This window comes from Natrix helvetica (genome assembly GCF_964273705.1).
Source record: "Natrix helvetica genome assembly, chromosome: 5".
Taxonomy (NCBI): domain Eukaryota; kingdom Metazoa; phylum Chordata; class Lepidosauria; order Squamata; family Natricidae; genus Natrix; species Natrix helvetica.
Window position 1 is genome coordinate 153,234,156 of NC_138551.1, and position 17,299 is coordinate 153,251,454.

The window sequence follows — 17,299 nt, forward strand, 5'->3', positions numbered from 1 at the left end:
AGGTAGTCCTCGACTTACGACCACAACGGAGCCTGAAATTTCTGTTGCTAAGCGACAGTTGTTAAGTGAGTTTTGCCCCATTTTACGACCTTGCCTGCCACAGCGAATCCCTGCCGTTAAGTTAGTAACCCAGTTGTTAAGTGAATCTGGATTCCCCATTGACTTTGCTGGTCAGAAGGTCGCAAAAAGGGGGATCGCGTGATCAAAAAGAACAGTGCAACCGCCATAAGTACATGCCAGTTGCCCAGCCTCTCAATTTTGATCACATGGCCAAGGGTCCTAAGTGTGAAAAATGGTCCTAAGTCTTTTTTTTTTCAGTGTAACTTCGAACAGTCACTAAATGAATGGTTGTAAGTCCAGGACTACTTGCAGTGACCTCATCAGCAAATGTTGGAAAATTTGGGCCATTTGCAAATGTTTCTTCTTCTTTTTTTCAGAATTTGCTTTAAGACAGGGTTGATCTTCAGAGCAGGACAGATGTTGGTTTAAAATTAAATCCCACCCTTTGCAGTTGGACGAATGGACAAAAGACCGGCATTTGAACAAAGAAATTTAGATAAACGAGGGATCGAGAGGGAGAGATCCCGAAAGGATCTGATTTGGGTTGACGGACATTTAGCAAAACAAATGATTGAGAGGGAGAGATCCCGGAAGGATCTGGGGTTGAACGAATGGAATTTAACAAAACGAGTGATTGAGAGGGACAGATCCCAGAAGGATCTGGGTTTGGGTTAAACGAGTGGACATTTCACAAAATGAGCAGTCGAGACGGACAGATCCCAAAAGGATTTGGGGTCGAATGAATGGAAATTTAACGAAACGAGTGATTGAGAGGGACAGGATCTGGGTTTGTGGTTGAACAAACAGACAGTTCACAAAAGGAGTGATCGAGAGGGACAGATTACAAAAGGATCTGGGGTTGAACGAATAGAAATTTAACAAAACGAGCGATCGAGAAGGATAGACCCCCAAAAGAATTGCGGTTAAGCGAGCGGACATTTCGCAAAACGAGCGGTTGAGACGGATAGATAGGATTTGGAGGTCGAACGAATGGAAATTTAACAGAACGAGTGATCGAGAGGGAGACAGACCCTGGGTGGATCCAGTGACGGGCGCAGAAGTTCGGGAGACTGCAAAGCAGGAGACACGAATCTCTGTTTTTCCCACAGCCGCCAGGCTCTGGGATCGAAACGGGCATCCCCAAAAGGGCGGAGAAGGGTTAATATTTCGCCATGTCTCCTTTTTTGAGGATAATCTGCCTTTGCCACGGGGTCAGTTTGTTCTCGTCAAAGCCGAGAGTCTTTAGTTTTTCCGCTTGTTCCTTCTCCTTCTCTTTCTCGATCTGTCGCAGTTTTTCCTCCTCCCGTCTGTCGGAAGAGAAACGAGAGGAACAAACAGAGGATTAAGCAGAAAGAGGATACAGAATGCTAGCAAACATGGGATTTATTTTATCAATAGCTGGGAAAAAAGGGCTAAAGATTAGAAATATAATTTATATTGTTAAGCAAACAGATCAACCCGGACCACAGGAAGTTTATTATGCACTAATTAAATGTAATTGTATAAAATGAATAAAACTTTATTAAAAAGAAAAAAGAAACGAGGCTGGTAAACTTAGCGACATGCCCAGTGCACCCCGAACCCCGTGGTTTATTTATTTTTAATCTTATCATTATATATTTATAGACAGATAGTCCTCGACTTATGACAGTTCATTTAGTGACCGTTCAAAGTTACAACGGCACTGAAAAAAGGGACTCAGGACCGTTTTTCACACTTACATAATTATTCCCAGGGTCACGTGATCCAAATCAAGACACATGGCAACTAATTGTCTCATATTTACAACGGTCGCGGTGTCCTTGGGTCACGCGGTCCTCTTTTTACGACTTTCCAACAAGCAAATTCAATAGGGAAGCCTGGTTCACTTAACAACCGTGTCACTAACTGAACAACGGCAGTGTTTCGCTTAAGAACGGTGGCAAGAAAGGTCATAACACGGGAGATAACTCACTTAACAGCTATCTTGCTTACCAACAGAAATGTTGGGCTCGTGTGTGCGTGTGTGTCAATTATCCTAAAAATACGAGTTCCAGGGGTAGTTATAAAAGAAGAAACAGACATTGCGATCTCCAGAACTTAAAATATATTGCTCACTTTGCTTTTGTTAGCCTCTGCTAACATCCTCAGAGTGTAAAAACTACCATTAAAGAGATATCTGCCTTTATACACCATTAATCAATTTGACCATTGCACGTGTAATAGGCCCATGTGTGTGTGTGCATACAGTATATATAAGGTAAAGGTTTCCCTCGCACGTATCTGCCAGTCGTTCCTGACTCTAGGGAGCGCTGCTCACCTCCATTTCAAAGTCGAAGAGCCAGCGCTGTCCGAAGACGTCTCCGTGGTCATGTGACTGGTATGATTAAATGCCAAAGGCGCACGGAACGCTCTTCCCTTCCCGCCAAAGGTGGTTCCTATTTTTCCACTTGCATTTTTTACCTGCTTTCGAACTGCTAGGTTGGCAGAAACTGGGACAAGTCACGGGAGCTCCCTCCATTATGCGGCGCTAGGGATTCGAACCACCAAACTGCTGACCTTTCTGATCGACAAGCTCATCATCTAAGCCCCTGAGCCACTGCGTCCCCTTACAGTATATACATGTATATATAAATATAATGTATAATTAAATATATGCGTGCGTGCAAATATATAGGTGTATATAAATAATATATGATTAAATTTCTAAGGCACCCATCACCCCTACAAGGTGACTCTGGCCAGGTTTTATCTTCTTCCAGTCCAACGGTGACGTTTTCCAACCCACAAACACACTTTCGTGTGGATCCACGCCCTATCCAGCCCAGGGCTGTGCCTGATGGGTCCAGGGACTTGTGCAGAGAAAACGGGCACGCAAACGGAAACATTCAGCCACGTCGATGAGACTCACCGTTTTTGTAGCCTGCAAAAGAAAGAAAGAAACCATAAGGGAGAGGTATAAGGGCATCACGCGGCTTCACACCACATGGAACAAACACAATCGCAAACCGCAGGAACAACCATGGCAGACCTTTCGTTTCTCCCGGATCAGTTTTGGAAGAAGCACCAAAAGACTGATGATGTTCCCTAGTTGGGTCATAAGACGTCTGCAGGGAAACCATCAAGCTCGGAGGAGACCAAGGAGGCCACAGTCCACCTCCTCTTCCTCTTTCTCCTTCTCTTTCTCCTTCTCTTCTTCCTCCTCCTCCCCCTCCTTTCTGCAAACCCCACTCCCTTCTAATACTGAGGATGTTACCTAGCTGGGTAATAAAATGTCTGCAACCTCAGAGAGCACCAAGGACCCCACAATCCTCCTCCTCCTCCACCACCACTACCTTCTATCCCTGATGATGTAACCTAGTTGGGTCATAAGACGTCTGCAAGGAAACCCCCAAGTTCAGAGAGCACCAAGGACCCCACAGGTCCTCCTTTTACTCCTCCTACTCCACCACCACCACCACCATCACAGCCACCACCACTACCTTTTATCCCTGATGATGTTCCCTAGTTGGGTCATAAGACGTCTGCAAGGAAACCACCAAGCTCAGAGAGCACCAAGGGCCCCACAGGTCCTCCTCCTCCTCTTCCTCCTCCTCCTCTTCCTCCTCCTCCTCCACCACCATCACCTCCCATCCCTGATGATGTAACCTAGTTGGGCCATGAAACGTCTGCAAGGGAAACCACCAAACCCAGAGAGGAGCAAGGACCCCCGAGCTACAATTTCTTCTCGTCTTGTCGATTCTTACCTCTCCACTTCCATCTTTTTCCGGAAAATGTCCCTTCTCCAAGCTGGCATACCAGCCAGACGCGCCTCGTCCTCCCTTTCCTGGAAGACAAGACAGAGAAAGGAAGAAGAGTAAAAAAAAAACCCCGTCCCCGCTCCCCCAAAAGTAGGAAGGGGTTTTAAGAAAGAGGGAGGGGAGGTCTGGAAAGGAAGAGAGGGGCGACCTGTGCCGGAAATATCCAAGACCCCTTCAGTAAATGAAAAAGGGACGAAACGTGGTTTAAGCCCAGAGGAAATGATAGCATTTGGAGGCGATTCAGACAACCCCCTCCCTATTCCGCAGACGTATAAGGGGGTGAGATTAACCACAATTAGGCTTGTCCTCTTATTATAACCAACCTCAACACAATACAGACACAGTCCTTAACTTACGACCATTCATTTACCGGACTTTACAATAGCCCTGGGGAAAAAGAGACTTACCGTCCTTATCACTTTTGCAGCATCCCCGTGATCAAATTTGGGGGATGCATTTACGACCGTTGCAATCCCGAGTCACAGGATCACCATTTGCGATTTCCCAGCCGGCTTCCGATAAGTCCACGGGGAAGCTGGATTCGCATAATGACTGCGTGATTCACTTAGCCACGGCAGCCATTCACGTATAACAGCCACAGCACACACACAAAGTCGAAGCGTCGGATGTCACTCACTTAGCAAGGGAAATTCTAGTCCCCGCTGTTGTCGTAAGTCGAGGACTAACTGTGTAGCCGTATCTTTCAATGGGGAGGGTAGTATCTCTCTGTCGGTGAAGGATTTATTTTTAGAGATGGGCTAGAAACAAATTTCTTGGGGTGGCTGAGCAGAGCAGGTGGTTGGACTAGAAGATCTCTCAGGTCCCCTGGGTAGCCCAAATCTGTTTTTATTCTTATTTATCTGCAGCTCCTTCTTCTGTAACTTTTTCAGGGTGTGATCCGTTTTGAAATGACGTGGATTTTCTAGCTAATCCACATCCCCATTGCCTCGAGCAGGGGGTTGGACTAGAAGACCTCCCGGGTCCCTTCCAAATGTACTACTTTTGCAAAAGCAAAAGTGACAAGTGCATCACGAAAGCCATTTTGCACACTTACGACCATTGCAGCCTCTCCATAAATCACGGCTTCCCTTAACAATTGCAGGTGTTCATTTAACAACCACCACATAAAAAGGCCATAAAATCGGATTGATCTGTGAGCTGGGGAATCCTGGGAGTTGAAGTCCACACCTCTTAACATTGCTAAGGTTGTAAAATGCTATTTTAAAGCAAGTTGGACTCCCCTTTCACTTAAAAAAACAACAACTTCAAATGTTCTTTTTGAAATTTTGCTGTGCAATGATTTGATACAATGGTAAATTAAATTTAAAAGCTATTAAATACTATTAAAATGGAGATATAGCTATCAATTTCATTGAGGTTTAAGGTTAGACAAAAAAGGATGCTTTTTAAAAATTTGATCACTTTTTATCCCCAAATAAAAAGATCTTTAAAATGTCAAGAATCCGTGCCACCAAAATTCGCTTCCATTGTTTTTGGAAGTCACAGTCAAAAATTAACTATTCAGATTATTTTTTATGCAGTGTTTGGCTCTTCGATCGTCGAATGGAAACTAATATAGAGATTTTTAAAGTCTAAACAAATTCAGGGGGTAGAAATGAGAATATCCTGATGTGTTTTAGTTTCTTTCTCTCTCTCTCTCTCTCTCTCTCTCTCTCTCTCTCTCTGCCATTACAAAAAAATGCCCATTTTTTTTTTGCACACAACATATTTTATTTCTTCAGACAAACTTCGGGGGAGGGGGAGTAAATTTCCATCAAAATGAAACTGCCTCTCCAATTTAATTGAGGTTGCTCCCCTATTTTTAGTAACAAGTGGCGATAATAATAAGAAAATAATTAGAAAAAACTTGCATAATAACGCACACAAGGGAGCCATTGCACCCCTGATGGGATAGAAGTAACACGCCAACAAATTGCACACTCAGGGGCAAAGAGATGTTAATTTGTCTCTTCGCGTTAAAATTGTCGCAAAGTGGATTGTTTTGGGACCTTACCATCCTTCTCGGGAATGGGTGTGTGTTTGAGGTGTGTTGGGAAGAGAATTGATGGAACTATTATGGGAAGTATAATCAGTATTTCTGAAATTAATTACATTAACACACCATCAACTCTAAGCCCACCCCATTTGCTGCAAAATCTCTTGGTTGACCTCTACCGTGACAATTGAATGACGTTGCGTGGAGTACGTCGACACACAACAAATGCAGAGGAGGCATTGTTGTCATTTTGGTGTCAACAGTGCACAAAAGTTCAGTTTCCTAACCTGTGGAAGCTTGTCCGTACACACTCTACGCACTACACATTAATTCCATGTGTTGAATCTACACAACATGGCTAAGGTACACGGGGTCATGCTGGGTTGGGAACTGAGTGTGTTACACATCTGGCATAAATGGAGGTTAAAAAAATAAATAAAACAGATACAGGATCTGGTTTGCACCGAAATATCCTCCCTGTCTGATTGTGCCCTTATCTGCTTCAAACTTTCTTGATCCCCAAATTGTGCGGCCCACCAATAACTAAGTGTCCTTAGTTACAGCACAACTTCTATTTGTTTTTCCTACTACTCAAAGCTGGGTAGCAAAGTAGATTAGCTTTCCGCCCCCCTCACTTGCACAGAGGTCCCACATGTGTTCTGTCAATGTGTGCAAGGAGCACATCACAAAGACGAAGAGTGAGTTCAGACAGGGCTGCAACTCTACATATGCCTTGGAACTGCAGTGGTGTTCTTCGTTGACGTCAGAATCGGACGCAGCAGGAAACTCAACTGTGGTCCATTCGCTTGATCCACCAAGACCAGCTAAAGTCCCAGCTAGGAGCGCCTCACCTTCTTATCAATATTATTTGGGAGCGTAGTGAATGTCACCTTCTGGATTGGTGAAGGGCCGGTTCCAGATTGAACAGATCCATGTTTAAGAAGCTATCTTCTGCAAAGATCTTCTCCAAAACACCCCAGGGAGCTGGGCCCTCAGAGGTCAAACATCTCGGCCTCCTTTTCTTTCCAAAACGAGAAGCTACGGTCTATATAGCGGCAAATGTTATCGTTGCTGAATTCTCCAAGCTCTGAAACGAGCTGGATGGAATTCGACCTACTCTTTAATGCTGGGACAACTACTAGCTCGTCTCCAACGGACGGGGGCTCTTGGGTGCTACTGACCAAGGACTGAGAGGATTCCTGGTGGGAGAGAATAGAGGGAGAATGTAGGGTTTCGGCCGGGACATCCACACTGGGTGTGGTCCCGTGGTCCACCACCAAGTCGTCTCTGAAGAACCTCTGCTTGAGGTCCTCAAAGCCATCCAGCCAATCCCGCTTCCCGGCCTCCACTTCCTCCATCACCACTTTGTGAAAGTGGCGGATGAGGTCCCAGCTGTGGCTGCCCAGATGGTCAAACATCTCGTAGCAGAGCAGGTGGCGGAACTTGCGCTCCTCCCGGCTCATGTCCATCTCCAGCAGCTGGAAGTAACCCAGCATGAAGAGGTCCAAGGTGAGGCTGTCGTACTCCACCGGCGAGCCGTCAACGTGCGGCAAAAAATGTTCGGGCCAGTAGAAAATGTCAACGTGGCTCAGGCGGCGGATCTGTCTGGTGGGCACTTGGCTGATGATGCTTCTCCAGTGGGTGAGCAGCTTGCCCACCACTTGGCGCTGCTTCATGAAGTACAGGAGTTGGTGGTCCTCGCTGGGTTTCGGCTCTGAGACCGTCAACGCAGACAGGTTGTACGCTTGGCCATCTACCTCCAAATCGGGACCCAACATCTCCATCCTCCTCCTTGGCTGGACCTGCCTGCCCGAATCGGTGAAGGTCCACCTCTTCCAGTGCTCCAGGAAGAGGTAGACAATCCGTTCCTTTCGCAGGTCGATGTAGTCTTGGATGCAACTCAGGTCCGTCTGCACCGGGAGGCTCCTCGTCATGTGGTCAGGGCTAAACATGGTTTCTGCGAAGGAGTCTCCTCTGGGGAACGGGCTGGGCCCCACCTCGTACAGGAGAGGTGCATGGGACATCTGAACAGGGGGTTCCAGATCACCGATGGAGGCCGCCTCATCTTCCAGGACAGTGAATGGCTCCAGGCCCATGACGTAGTCTTCTTCCAAAATGGGCTCACGTCCGAGAGTGAACTGGGGCGTTCCCACCGGCAGAGAACGCTTCCTTCTGTACACCCGGTTGGTTGCTTCGCTGATCAGCTGCGCCTGCACATGGACCTCGTAGTTGGCCTTCAGATTCTTCACCGACACCCCCCACTGCGTGATCTCCTTCTCCACTTCCTCCCGGGTGCAGCTGAAGGACTGAGAACGGGCGATGTGGCTCGGGCTGTCGTTGAATGTTGGCGCTGCGGAGGGGAGCGCCTGGGCGTCTTCGCTCTTCTGCACCAATGCTTCAGAGGTGACCATTTCGGCCAGACTGGTGGCTTTGCCGCCCAGCGTGGCCAGCAGGATGGACATGCTTTTCAAGAGGATGGAGATCTTGTTACACCAACCGGGGAGGTCCTCCGCCCGGCCGTGCATGCACTTGGGGTTGACGGTGAAGTGTTCCTTCGCTAAGGTGGCCGAGATCGGCAGCAGCTGCTGGAGTTCCTGTTCCAGCTGTTCCAGTTCGGTCTCGACTTTCTGCACCTTGTGCACGACTTGAAGGTTCTGGATCTGCTTCTCAATACGGAGGATGTCGTCTTCGGTCATCAGTTCCCCGAAAGGTCCCAAAATGGCGTTGTGAGCATGGGAGTACCGCCAGCCTTCCTGGGGGTAGCAATTCCCAGATCGTAGCTACGCAAGACAAAAAGAAAGCACAACCCAGAGGGCAAGGAGGGTCCCTCAGGACGGGCTACTACATCGTCCACATTCTGCACACCCTCTTCGTCTTACATGTTACTTCGTGGTGTAATGAGAACGGAGCAGTTGGCTAAAAACTCCCTGTGGCGGGACCAGCCTGCCAGGAGAAGGTGGGTAGAAAACTGGACGGCCGTATTGGGAGAGAGAAAGAGCAATATTTTTCTGCTTGGGTGGACAGGCATGCAAGAGAATCGCGGAAGGACACCACGGCATGAACGGCAGGTGCCGCGAGATGCATTCACACGTTACACCATGAAGCGGTCATGTAAGGCATTTAATTCCTGCAGTATCTGGCCGTTGGGGGGGGGGGTCGAAGAGAGCTGCCAGATGCACAGGTCGAATTGGTAATCTGGCAGGAAAGATTTTGAAGTCACCGAATATCTGCGGCGGACATTTTCACTGTCGTAACCGCTGTGCAGCGAACCAGTCCTCACTTGGCCCGTAGTGCAGGTTAAAGGAGCTTCAGAGTTGGTCACACAACATCAGCGTGCACAGCCATGCAGTGAACACGCCTGAGCAGCACACGCAAACTACAGACATGTTAGAAGGAAGGACCCACTTTCTCTACATGCTGTCCTGAAGTTCTGCAAGAGACCTTTTAGTTGTGAATCTCAGTTTACGGTCCCACGGACCTTGCCAACCTCAGAGAGCGCCAAGGACCCCACAGTCCTCCTCCTCCTCCTCTTTGCAAACCCCACTCCGTTGTAACATTGATGATGTTCCCTAGTTGGGTCATGAAACGTCTGCAAGAAAACCCCCAAGCTCAGAGAGCACCAAGGACCCCACAGTTCTCCTCCTCTTCTTCTTCCTGTTCCTCTCCTCTCTGCAAACCCCACTCCCTTCTAGCACTGATGATATTACCTAGTTGGATCATGAAACATCTGCAAGAAAACCACCAAGTTCAGAGACCACCAAGACCCCACAGAACCAGCAGGGGACAAGTGTACATTAAAGGAATCAACACTCTGGTCACGGAACCAATAGATCTTGAGCCCAGGATGTGTTCCTACTGGACGCAACTGCTTGCCTTTTAAGACAAGACTTAGGTTTATGCTTTTTCTATGGTCCAGAGTGAGGTTCCACACACCATGGAAACAGCATCACACCACATCACACCGCCACACCATGCTGAGCGCTCCCCCCACCCCGTGTCCGGCCCATTTACCTTGCGCCTCTGCTCTTCCTCCTCCTGAATCTTCATGTGCAGCTTGCGTAACATCACTTGCCGTTTCCACTCCGGGATGGGTCTCCCCTGCTCGTCGTGGGTGGGGATCAGGCCCTCCAAGTCCACCTGGCCACTTGGGGTCATCGCAGAACCGTTGACCTCCCGCTTGGGCGAGCCGTAAGCCCTGAATCCGGAGGCTTCCTCGGGAGTCGAGGGAGGCGTTGGGGTCCCCGCGGGGGACGAGGAAGCTGTAGGGAAATCAACCTATTGGGGGGGGGGAGGAAGGGGAGGGGGAGAGACGTCAGCAAAAGAAAAGAGCTTGGAAATCATTCTAGCTTTTATCTTTGAAAGCAGTCCCTCAACTTACAACTGCTCACTTAGTGACTGAGATTAGGATGGACCTACCTAGGAGGAACTTTTGACGTGGATTTGAGGTTCTGATGGGGGCAGCCCCACGGCCTCTCTCAAGTCATGTGACTACAATTTGGACACTTGTCATTTCTTTCTTTCTTTCCTCCTTCCTCACTTGCTTTTTTTCTTTTTTCTTTCTTCCTTCCTTCCTTTCTAACTTCCTCTTTCTTTTTTTCTTTCTTACTGTCTTATTGTCTTACTACTTACTTAGTTTCTTTCTTTCTTCCTTCCTCCTTTCCCCCTTTCCTTCCTTCCTTCTGTCCTTCTTCCTTTTTCCTTTCCTTCTTTTGTTCTTCCTTCCTTCCTTTCTCTTTTTTCTTTGTCTTATTGTCTTTCTTCCTCCCTCCCTTCTCTCATTTCCTTCCTTCCTTTCTTTTTTTTCTGTCTTATTATCTTTTTTCTTTCTTTTTTTCTTTCTTTCTTCTTTCTTTCTCTCTCTCTCTCTCTCTCTCATGCCCTCTTTCTTTTTTCTTTTTGTCTTATTATCTTTTTTCTTTCTTTCTTTCTTTCTCTTTCTTTCTCTCTCCTGCCCTCTTTCTTTTTTCTTTCTGTCTTATTATCTTTTTTCTTTCTGTCTTATTGTCTTTCTTCCTTTCTTCTCATTCATTCCTTAAACTGCCGCTAGCTATTTTTACAAATAAGGTGGCAAGGAAGCCAGGTAACTTCGAACAGTCGCCAAACAAAGGAACTCAAGGAAGAGAAATAAACACAAGCCGGATGAAGAGGGATGGCAGTTTCCAGGCATAACTTACGTTGGTGCCCACTTGGCCACAGCCGGAGAAGATGGTGGTGAATCCCTTACTTTGGGGGGTTGGCTTCAAACTCTTCCCGGCTTTGATTTCGGCCAGCAGCTCCGAATTGTCGGCCGTTGGGGACATCATGTTGAAAGATTTGGTGCCTGTGGGGCAGGAGGAGAAAGGGAGCCATGGATGGTGGCATCAGGGAACTTTGGAAGGACTCAAGCAATACAATACAATACAATAGTAGAGTTGGAAGGGACCTTGGAGGCCTTCTAGTCCAGCCCCCTGCCTAGGCAGGAAACCCTATACCGTTTCAGACAAATGGCTCTCCAGCATCTTCTTAAAGACTTCCAGTGTTGGGGCATTCACAACTTCTGGAGGCAACTTCTGTTCCACTGATTAATTGTTCTCACTGTCAGGAAGTTTCTCCTCAGTTCTAAGTTGCTTCTCTCCTTGATTAGTTTCCACCCATTGCTTCTTGTTCTACCCTCAGGTGCCTTGGAGAATAGTTTGACTCCCTCTTCTTTGTGGCAAGCAAGGAAACAGGAAGGAAGAGGGCGGAAACGGAAGGCCGGCTGCAGGAAACTGGCTGTGCAATTCAAATTATTGTTTTCATTGCTTTCAAGTGTTTTTAAAGATTCTGATTGCAATGTACGTTTCAGAATGGGGAGCTGCCCAGATTCGTTTGCTGAGATGGGCAGGTATAGAAATCAAATAAATAATAAAAAAAAATCATATAATAAAATAAATAAATAGAATAAAATATAAAACAAAGAATGAATAGAAAATGGAATCGGATAGAAAACAGAATACAGAATAGAATGGAATAGAGAATAGAACAGAAAACAAAATACAGAATAGAAAAGAATGGAATAGAATAGAAAATGGAATACAGAACAGAATAGAATAAATAGAAAACAAAATACAGAATAGAATAGAATAGAATAGAATAGAAATTAGAATACAGAATAGAATAGAATAGAAAAAACAAAATACAGAATAGAAAAGAATAGAATAGAAAATAGAATACAGAATAGAATAGAATAAAAAATAGAATAGAATAGAAAATAGAATACAGAATAGAATAGAATAGAGAATAGAATAGAATAGAATAGAAAACAAAATACAAAATAATAGAATAGAAAATAGAATACAGAACAGAACAGAATAGAATAAAAGAATAGAATAGAAAATAGAATACAGAATAGAATAGAATAGAATATTGGAAATGTGAATCAATACACAGAACATATTACCACTTATGGTGGACTTGTGAAAAGGCTAATTTTTTTGGGAAAAGGATCAAAAATTGGCTAGAGGCAATAACAGGAGTCAAAATAGATTGGGATAATAGGAATAATGACTGCAAAATATAAAAAAGAAATCCAGTATTTAATTTTACATATAATTACGGCAGCGAGGATTGCCTTTGCTCAAAAATGGAAAAACAAATTAATTCCAAGCGAAGATGAAATAATAAGAAAAGTGATGGACTGTTTCGAAATGGACAAATTAACAAAAGAAATCCAGGGAAAAGAAGAAACAGAATACTAACAGATATGGGATAAATGGTGTAGGTGGATGGAGGAAAGAAACAAGGATCAATTAAGGAAGACAACAAAGCCCAAAAATAGTAGTTAAGGAGAATTGACACATATATATGCATCCAAGAGGTTTAAATTTACTAGAGGTAATCAGCCAATATAGCAGACAAATGAGTAAGATAAGAGGGTTAAGAATGGTGAAATGCAAATGAAAGATACTAGAAGGGGAAATAATATAAGGAGAACGGCATCAATTGGCAATTGCTATTAGAAAGAACAGGAAGTTCCTGTTCATATCGTATTGTGTAAATGTGGTGTACGTCTAAGTTTTGTGTGTGTGTATTTTGCATGTTTGTAAATAAATAAAAATTAAAAAAAAGAATAGAATACAAAATAAAATAGAGTAGAATAGAAAATAGAACACAGAATAGAATATAAAATAGAATAGAAAAATAGAATAGAAAACAAAATATAGAATAGAATGGAATAAAAGAATAGAATAGAAAATAGAATACAGAATGAAATAGAATAGAAAATAAAATAGAATAGAAAATAGAATAAAAAATAGAACACAGAATAGAACAGAACAGAATAGAATAACAGAGTTGGAAGGGACCTTGGAGGTCTTCTAGTCCAACCCCTGCTTAGGCAGGAAACTTCCAGTGTTGGAGTATTCACAACTTCTGGAGGCAAGTTGTTCCACTGATTAATTGCTCTAAGTGTCAGAATAATGAAATTAAATTAAATTATTAAAATAATATATAAAACGGTATAGGGTCTCTTGCCTGGGCAGGGGGTTGGACTAGAAGACCTCCAAGGTCCCTTCCAACTCTACTATTGTATTGTAAAATAAAATGCAGGTAATCCTTGGCTTACAACCATTATTGGGAGCCAAATTTCCCGTGCTCAGCAAGATGGTTTCAACCATCATAAACTGGAGCCAGTGGGCAAGGGTCTAAATTTTGATCCCCTGACCTGCAGATGACATAAGGGTCGTAAGTGTGAAACCAGGCCTAGGTCACTTTTTTCGAGGCTGTTATAACTTTGAACGATTCCTAAATGACATAAGTGGAGGACTATCCATGTGTCTCTTTTACAACATTTTTTAAAACCTGCTCTCCTGCAGCTGGGCCGTCTGTCCCAAGGACCAAAGATATATTTCCCTAAACGATAACACGGAATTTGGTGCAGCTGGGAAGCAATGCAAATTTTAAACCTTTTTTTTTTTTGTGGGTGGATGTGGCACCTATATGCAAATCAAAAACGTTTGTAAATGAGGGAGGGAGACAGAAAGAAAGGAAAGAAGGGAAACAAGAAAGAATACAGAAAAACAAACAAACAAAAATGAATGAATAAATAAATAAAACAAAAAAGGAAGGAAGGAAGAAGGAAAGAAGAAAGATGGAAGGAAGAAGGACAGAAGGAAGGAAGAGAAGGAAGGAGAAAGGTAGGAAAGGAGGGAGAAAGGAAGTAAAAAAGTAGGCAAGCAGGAAAGAAAGACAATAAGACAGTAAGTCAAAGAAAAAAGAAAGAGGAAGTTAGGAAGGAAGGAAGAAAAAAGGAAGGGAAGAAGGAGGAAAGAAAGAAAGACAATAAGACAGTAAGTCAAAGAAAAAAGAAAGAGGAAGTTAGGAAGGAAGGAAGAAAAAAGGAAGGGAAGAAGGAGGAAAGAAAGAAAGACAATAAGACAAAGAAAAAAGAAAGGAAGTTAGGAAGGAAAAAAGAAAAAAAGGAAGGAGGAAAGAAAGAAAGAAAGAAGGAAAGAAAGAAAGAAAGGAAGGAAGGAAGGAAGGAAGGGAGAAAGAAGAAGATGTTCATGTGAGGATTTTAACCTCAAATATGTGGTAATTTTTCTGGTTTGGCCAAGAGGTTGTTTTTTTGAGAAAATGAAACTTATAATTTCCTTCATCAACAATTTCTCTGATTTTGGCACCTCAAGGGCTTCTTGGCCAAAGAGAGAGAGAGAGAGAGAGAGAAAGAGAGAGAGAGAGAAGGGGGGAAAACCCAGAAAGATGACTTAGACAGTCTAAAAAAAAGAAAAAACCCCACAGACGTTTTCTCATCTTTCTGTTCCTGGAAACCAAATCAGATGACGGAAAACCGAGCCAAATATTAACCTCCAGAAAACACAAAACCAAGCCTCTTTCCTTAGGAGCAGTCTACCTGACGTGCCTGGGCAGAATTTGACACAGAGATGCTACAATGGTCATAAGGGTGAGGACCGGTCATAAGCCATGTTTTTCCCCAGTGCCGGTGTAATTTTGAACTTTCACCAAACGAAACGAGTCGCGAGTTCAGGACCTTTCATGGCTGAATTTGCACCCAGAACTGCTTCTAAGGAATGCAAATTTTGAGTGGGGGGGGGGGAGGGTCCGAAGGGAAAAGACTTACTTCCGGTGGAAGAGGAGGACCTTCGCTGGCCGGTTGAGGGGGGTGTGTGCTCCGCAGGCAGGGGAGGAGGGGGAGGTGGGGAGCAGCCCCCCTCGGGGAGGGGAGGAGGGGGGGGAGGGGCCCCTCCGGTGGGTGTCGTTTCCCCCGCGCTTCCGTTGTACACTTTCTCGCTGGAGAGAAGCGAAGCCTGGGAGGGTGAGGGGGGGGGCATGAAAAGAAAAGATCAGCAATGAAAAGGAACCCCCCCCCCAAATGTTTGCCACCCGCGTAACCAACCCTGGCCCCATCTCAAAGCTGGAATTTCAAGCTTTTATTTAAATATAGATATAAATATCCCGCTATCAGCCTTGCGAGGTAGTCCTGAGCAAACGCACGGCTGGAAGGACGAGGCGTTGTGACTTTATTGTAAGGTGGCATTGAGAGAATCTCACAAGTCTGAAAGTGAGACTTCCCCCCCACTCTCTTGTGTTTACAACCTAAGACACTAGGGAGGGTCCCTTCCGAGATGCTTCCCACCCACCCCTTTTCCATCCGTGGGCTCAGCTGCCTCTTATCTGATTATTTGTCTAGTCTGCGTCTCTTCCTCCTGCCTCTTGAGGTCTTCTCCACAGACCATTACCATATTTCTGCCCCCTCCTCTTTACCTCCAAAGACACTAGGGAGGGTCCCTTCTGAGATGCTTCCCACCCACCCCTTTCCTTCTTGGGGGGGGGGGCTAAGCTGCCTCTTATCTAACCATTGCCTAGTCTGCGCCTCTTCCTTCTGTCTCCCAAGGCCATTCCCACAGACCATTACCATATTTCTTCCCCCCTCCTCTTTACAGGCAAAGAAACTAGGGAGGGTCCCTTCTGAGATGCTTCCCACCCACCCCTTTTCCATCCATGGGCTCAGCTGCCTCTTATCTAATCATTGCCAGATTGGAGACAAACTCAAGTGGAGAACTGGGATCCACTCTGGTTCTGCAGATCTCCTGGCCCTTCGTCCATGGTTCTGACTGGATCCCCCACTAACGGATTCTCACCTCCTCGCTGTGGGCCATCCTGGACGTCCTCCTGTTCTGCTCTTCACCTCCGCCGTTATCCAGATGTTTGTAGTAATCCCCCGTACTTGGCTGTTTGCTAAATCTTCTGGATCTCCTGCTGGAATCCGTCCGTTGTAGTTGTTGGCAGGTGAGCTAAAAAAATAAATCAGCTTTGTTAAGTTGGATCCTGGATCCCAGATCCCAGGAGGGAGACCAACCTTGGCAAGATTTACACCAAATGGCATTTTTGGGATACATTTTACATCTTCCTTCCTTTCCTCCCTCCCTCCCTCTCTTTATTTCCTTCCTTTCTTTTTTTCCCTTCTTCCTTTCTCATTCCCATCACCTTCCTTCCTTCCCTGCTTCCCTCTTCTTTCTTTCTTTCTTCCTTCATTCCTTCCTCTTTCTTTTCCTTCTTCCTCATTCCCATCTCCTTCCTTTCCTCCCTGCTTCCCTCTTCTTTCTTTCTTTCTTTCTTTCTTTCTTTCTTCCTCTTTCTTTTCCTTCTTTCTCATTTCCATCTCCTTCCTTCCCTCCCTCCCTCTTTCTTTCCTTGCTTTCTTTTTTTCCCTTCTTCCTTCCTCATTCCCATCACCTTCCTTCCTTCCCTGCTTCCCTCTTCTTTCTTTCTTTCTACCTTCCTTCCTTTCTTTTCCTTCTTCCTCATTCCCATCTCCTTCCTTCCCTGCTTCCCTCCTTTTCTTTCTTTCTTTCTTTCTACCTTCCTTCCTTCCTCTTTCTTTTCCTTCTTCCTCATTCCCATCTCCTTCCTTCCTTCCCTGCTTCCCTCTTCTTTCTTTCTTTCTTCCTTCCTTCCTTTCTTTTCCTTCTTCCTCATTCCCATCTCCTTCCTTCCCTCCCTCCCTTCCTCTTTCTTTCTTTCCTTCCTTCCTTCCTTTTTTCCTTCCTTCCTTCCTTCCTTCCTTCTTTCCTGTCTTGTACTGTTTTCCACTTTTTATCTTTTCATATTTTTCCTCCCTTTCTGATTTTCTCTTCTCCCTTCTGCAGTTTATATAATCCCATACAAACCCCGCCCTCTATCACTCTCTTTCTCTCTCATCTTTTTCTCACACACTGTCTCTCTTAATCTCTCTCTCTTTCCCTCAATCTCTCTACAACTCTACGTAAAACGTTACTAGAGAAAACTTTACAACCTCTCTGGGATGGCCCTTCCTCTCCGCACGCAGGGCCAAATTCCACCAGCTGTTATCAGAAAGCAATTCTTCAGCCCTTGATTCGTTCCTTTTTGCTTTTTCAGCACAATTCGCACTGAGGCCCAGGGCCCCAAGGAAGGCAGAGAGTCATTTATTCATTTATTCTCCTTTGCACCCGGGGGCCTCAAACCC

General features: G+C 45.1%; 2 protein-coding genes across 2 annotated transcripts in view; both read right to left on the reverse strand.

Annotated features, from left to right (window-relative positions):
* Positions 1-414: 414 nt before the first annotated feature.
* The window catches only part of ESPN (espin), a 40,569-nt gene continuing 23,684 nt past the window's right edge, over positions 415-17,299 (reverse strand). Inside the window, exons 8-14 of the mRNA XM_081954935.1 lie at positions 15,954-16,106; positions 14,933-15,119; positions 11,010-11,155; positions 9,847-10,110; positions 3,786-3,865; positions 2,951-2,962; positions 415-1,367 (exon numbers count right to left, since the gene is read on the reverse strand). Coding sequence (XP_081811061.1) covers positions 1,220-1,367; positions 2,951-2,962; positions 3,786-3,865; positions 9,847-10,110; positions 11,010-11,155; positions 14,933-15,119; positions 15,954-16,106 — 990 coding nt within the window. The 3' untranslated portion in view covers positions 415-1,219. The remainder of the gene's footprint in view (positions 1,368-2,950; positions 2,963-3,785; positions 3,866-9,846; positions 10,111-11,009; positions 11,156-14,932; positions 15,120-15,953; positions 16,107-17,299) is intronic.
* LOC309393776 (espin-like protein) lies at positions 5,829-9,792 on the reverse strand (the record flags this gene model as incomplete). Its single annotated transcript, XM_081956272.1, has 3 exons — positions 5,829-7,034; positions 7,113-8,615; positions 9,769-9,792. 3 exons carry the CDS (start codon positions 9,790-9,792, stop codon positions 6,828-6,830), a joined length of 1,734 nt encoding a protein of 577 aa, XP_081812398.1. The 3' UTR covers positions 5,829-6,827.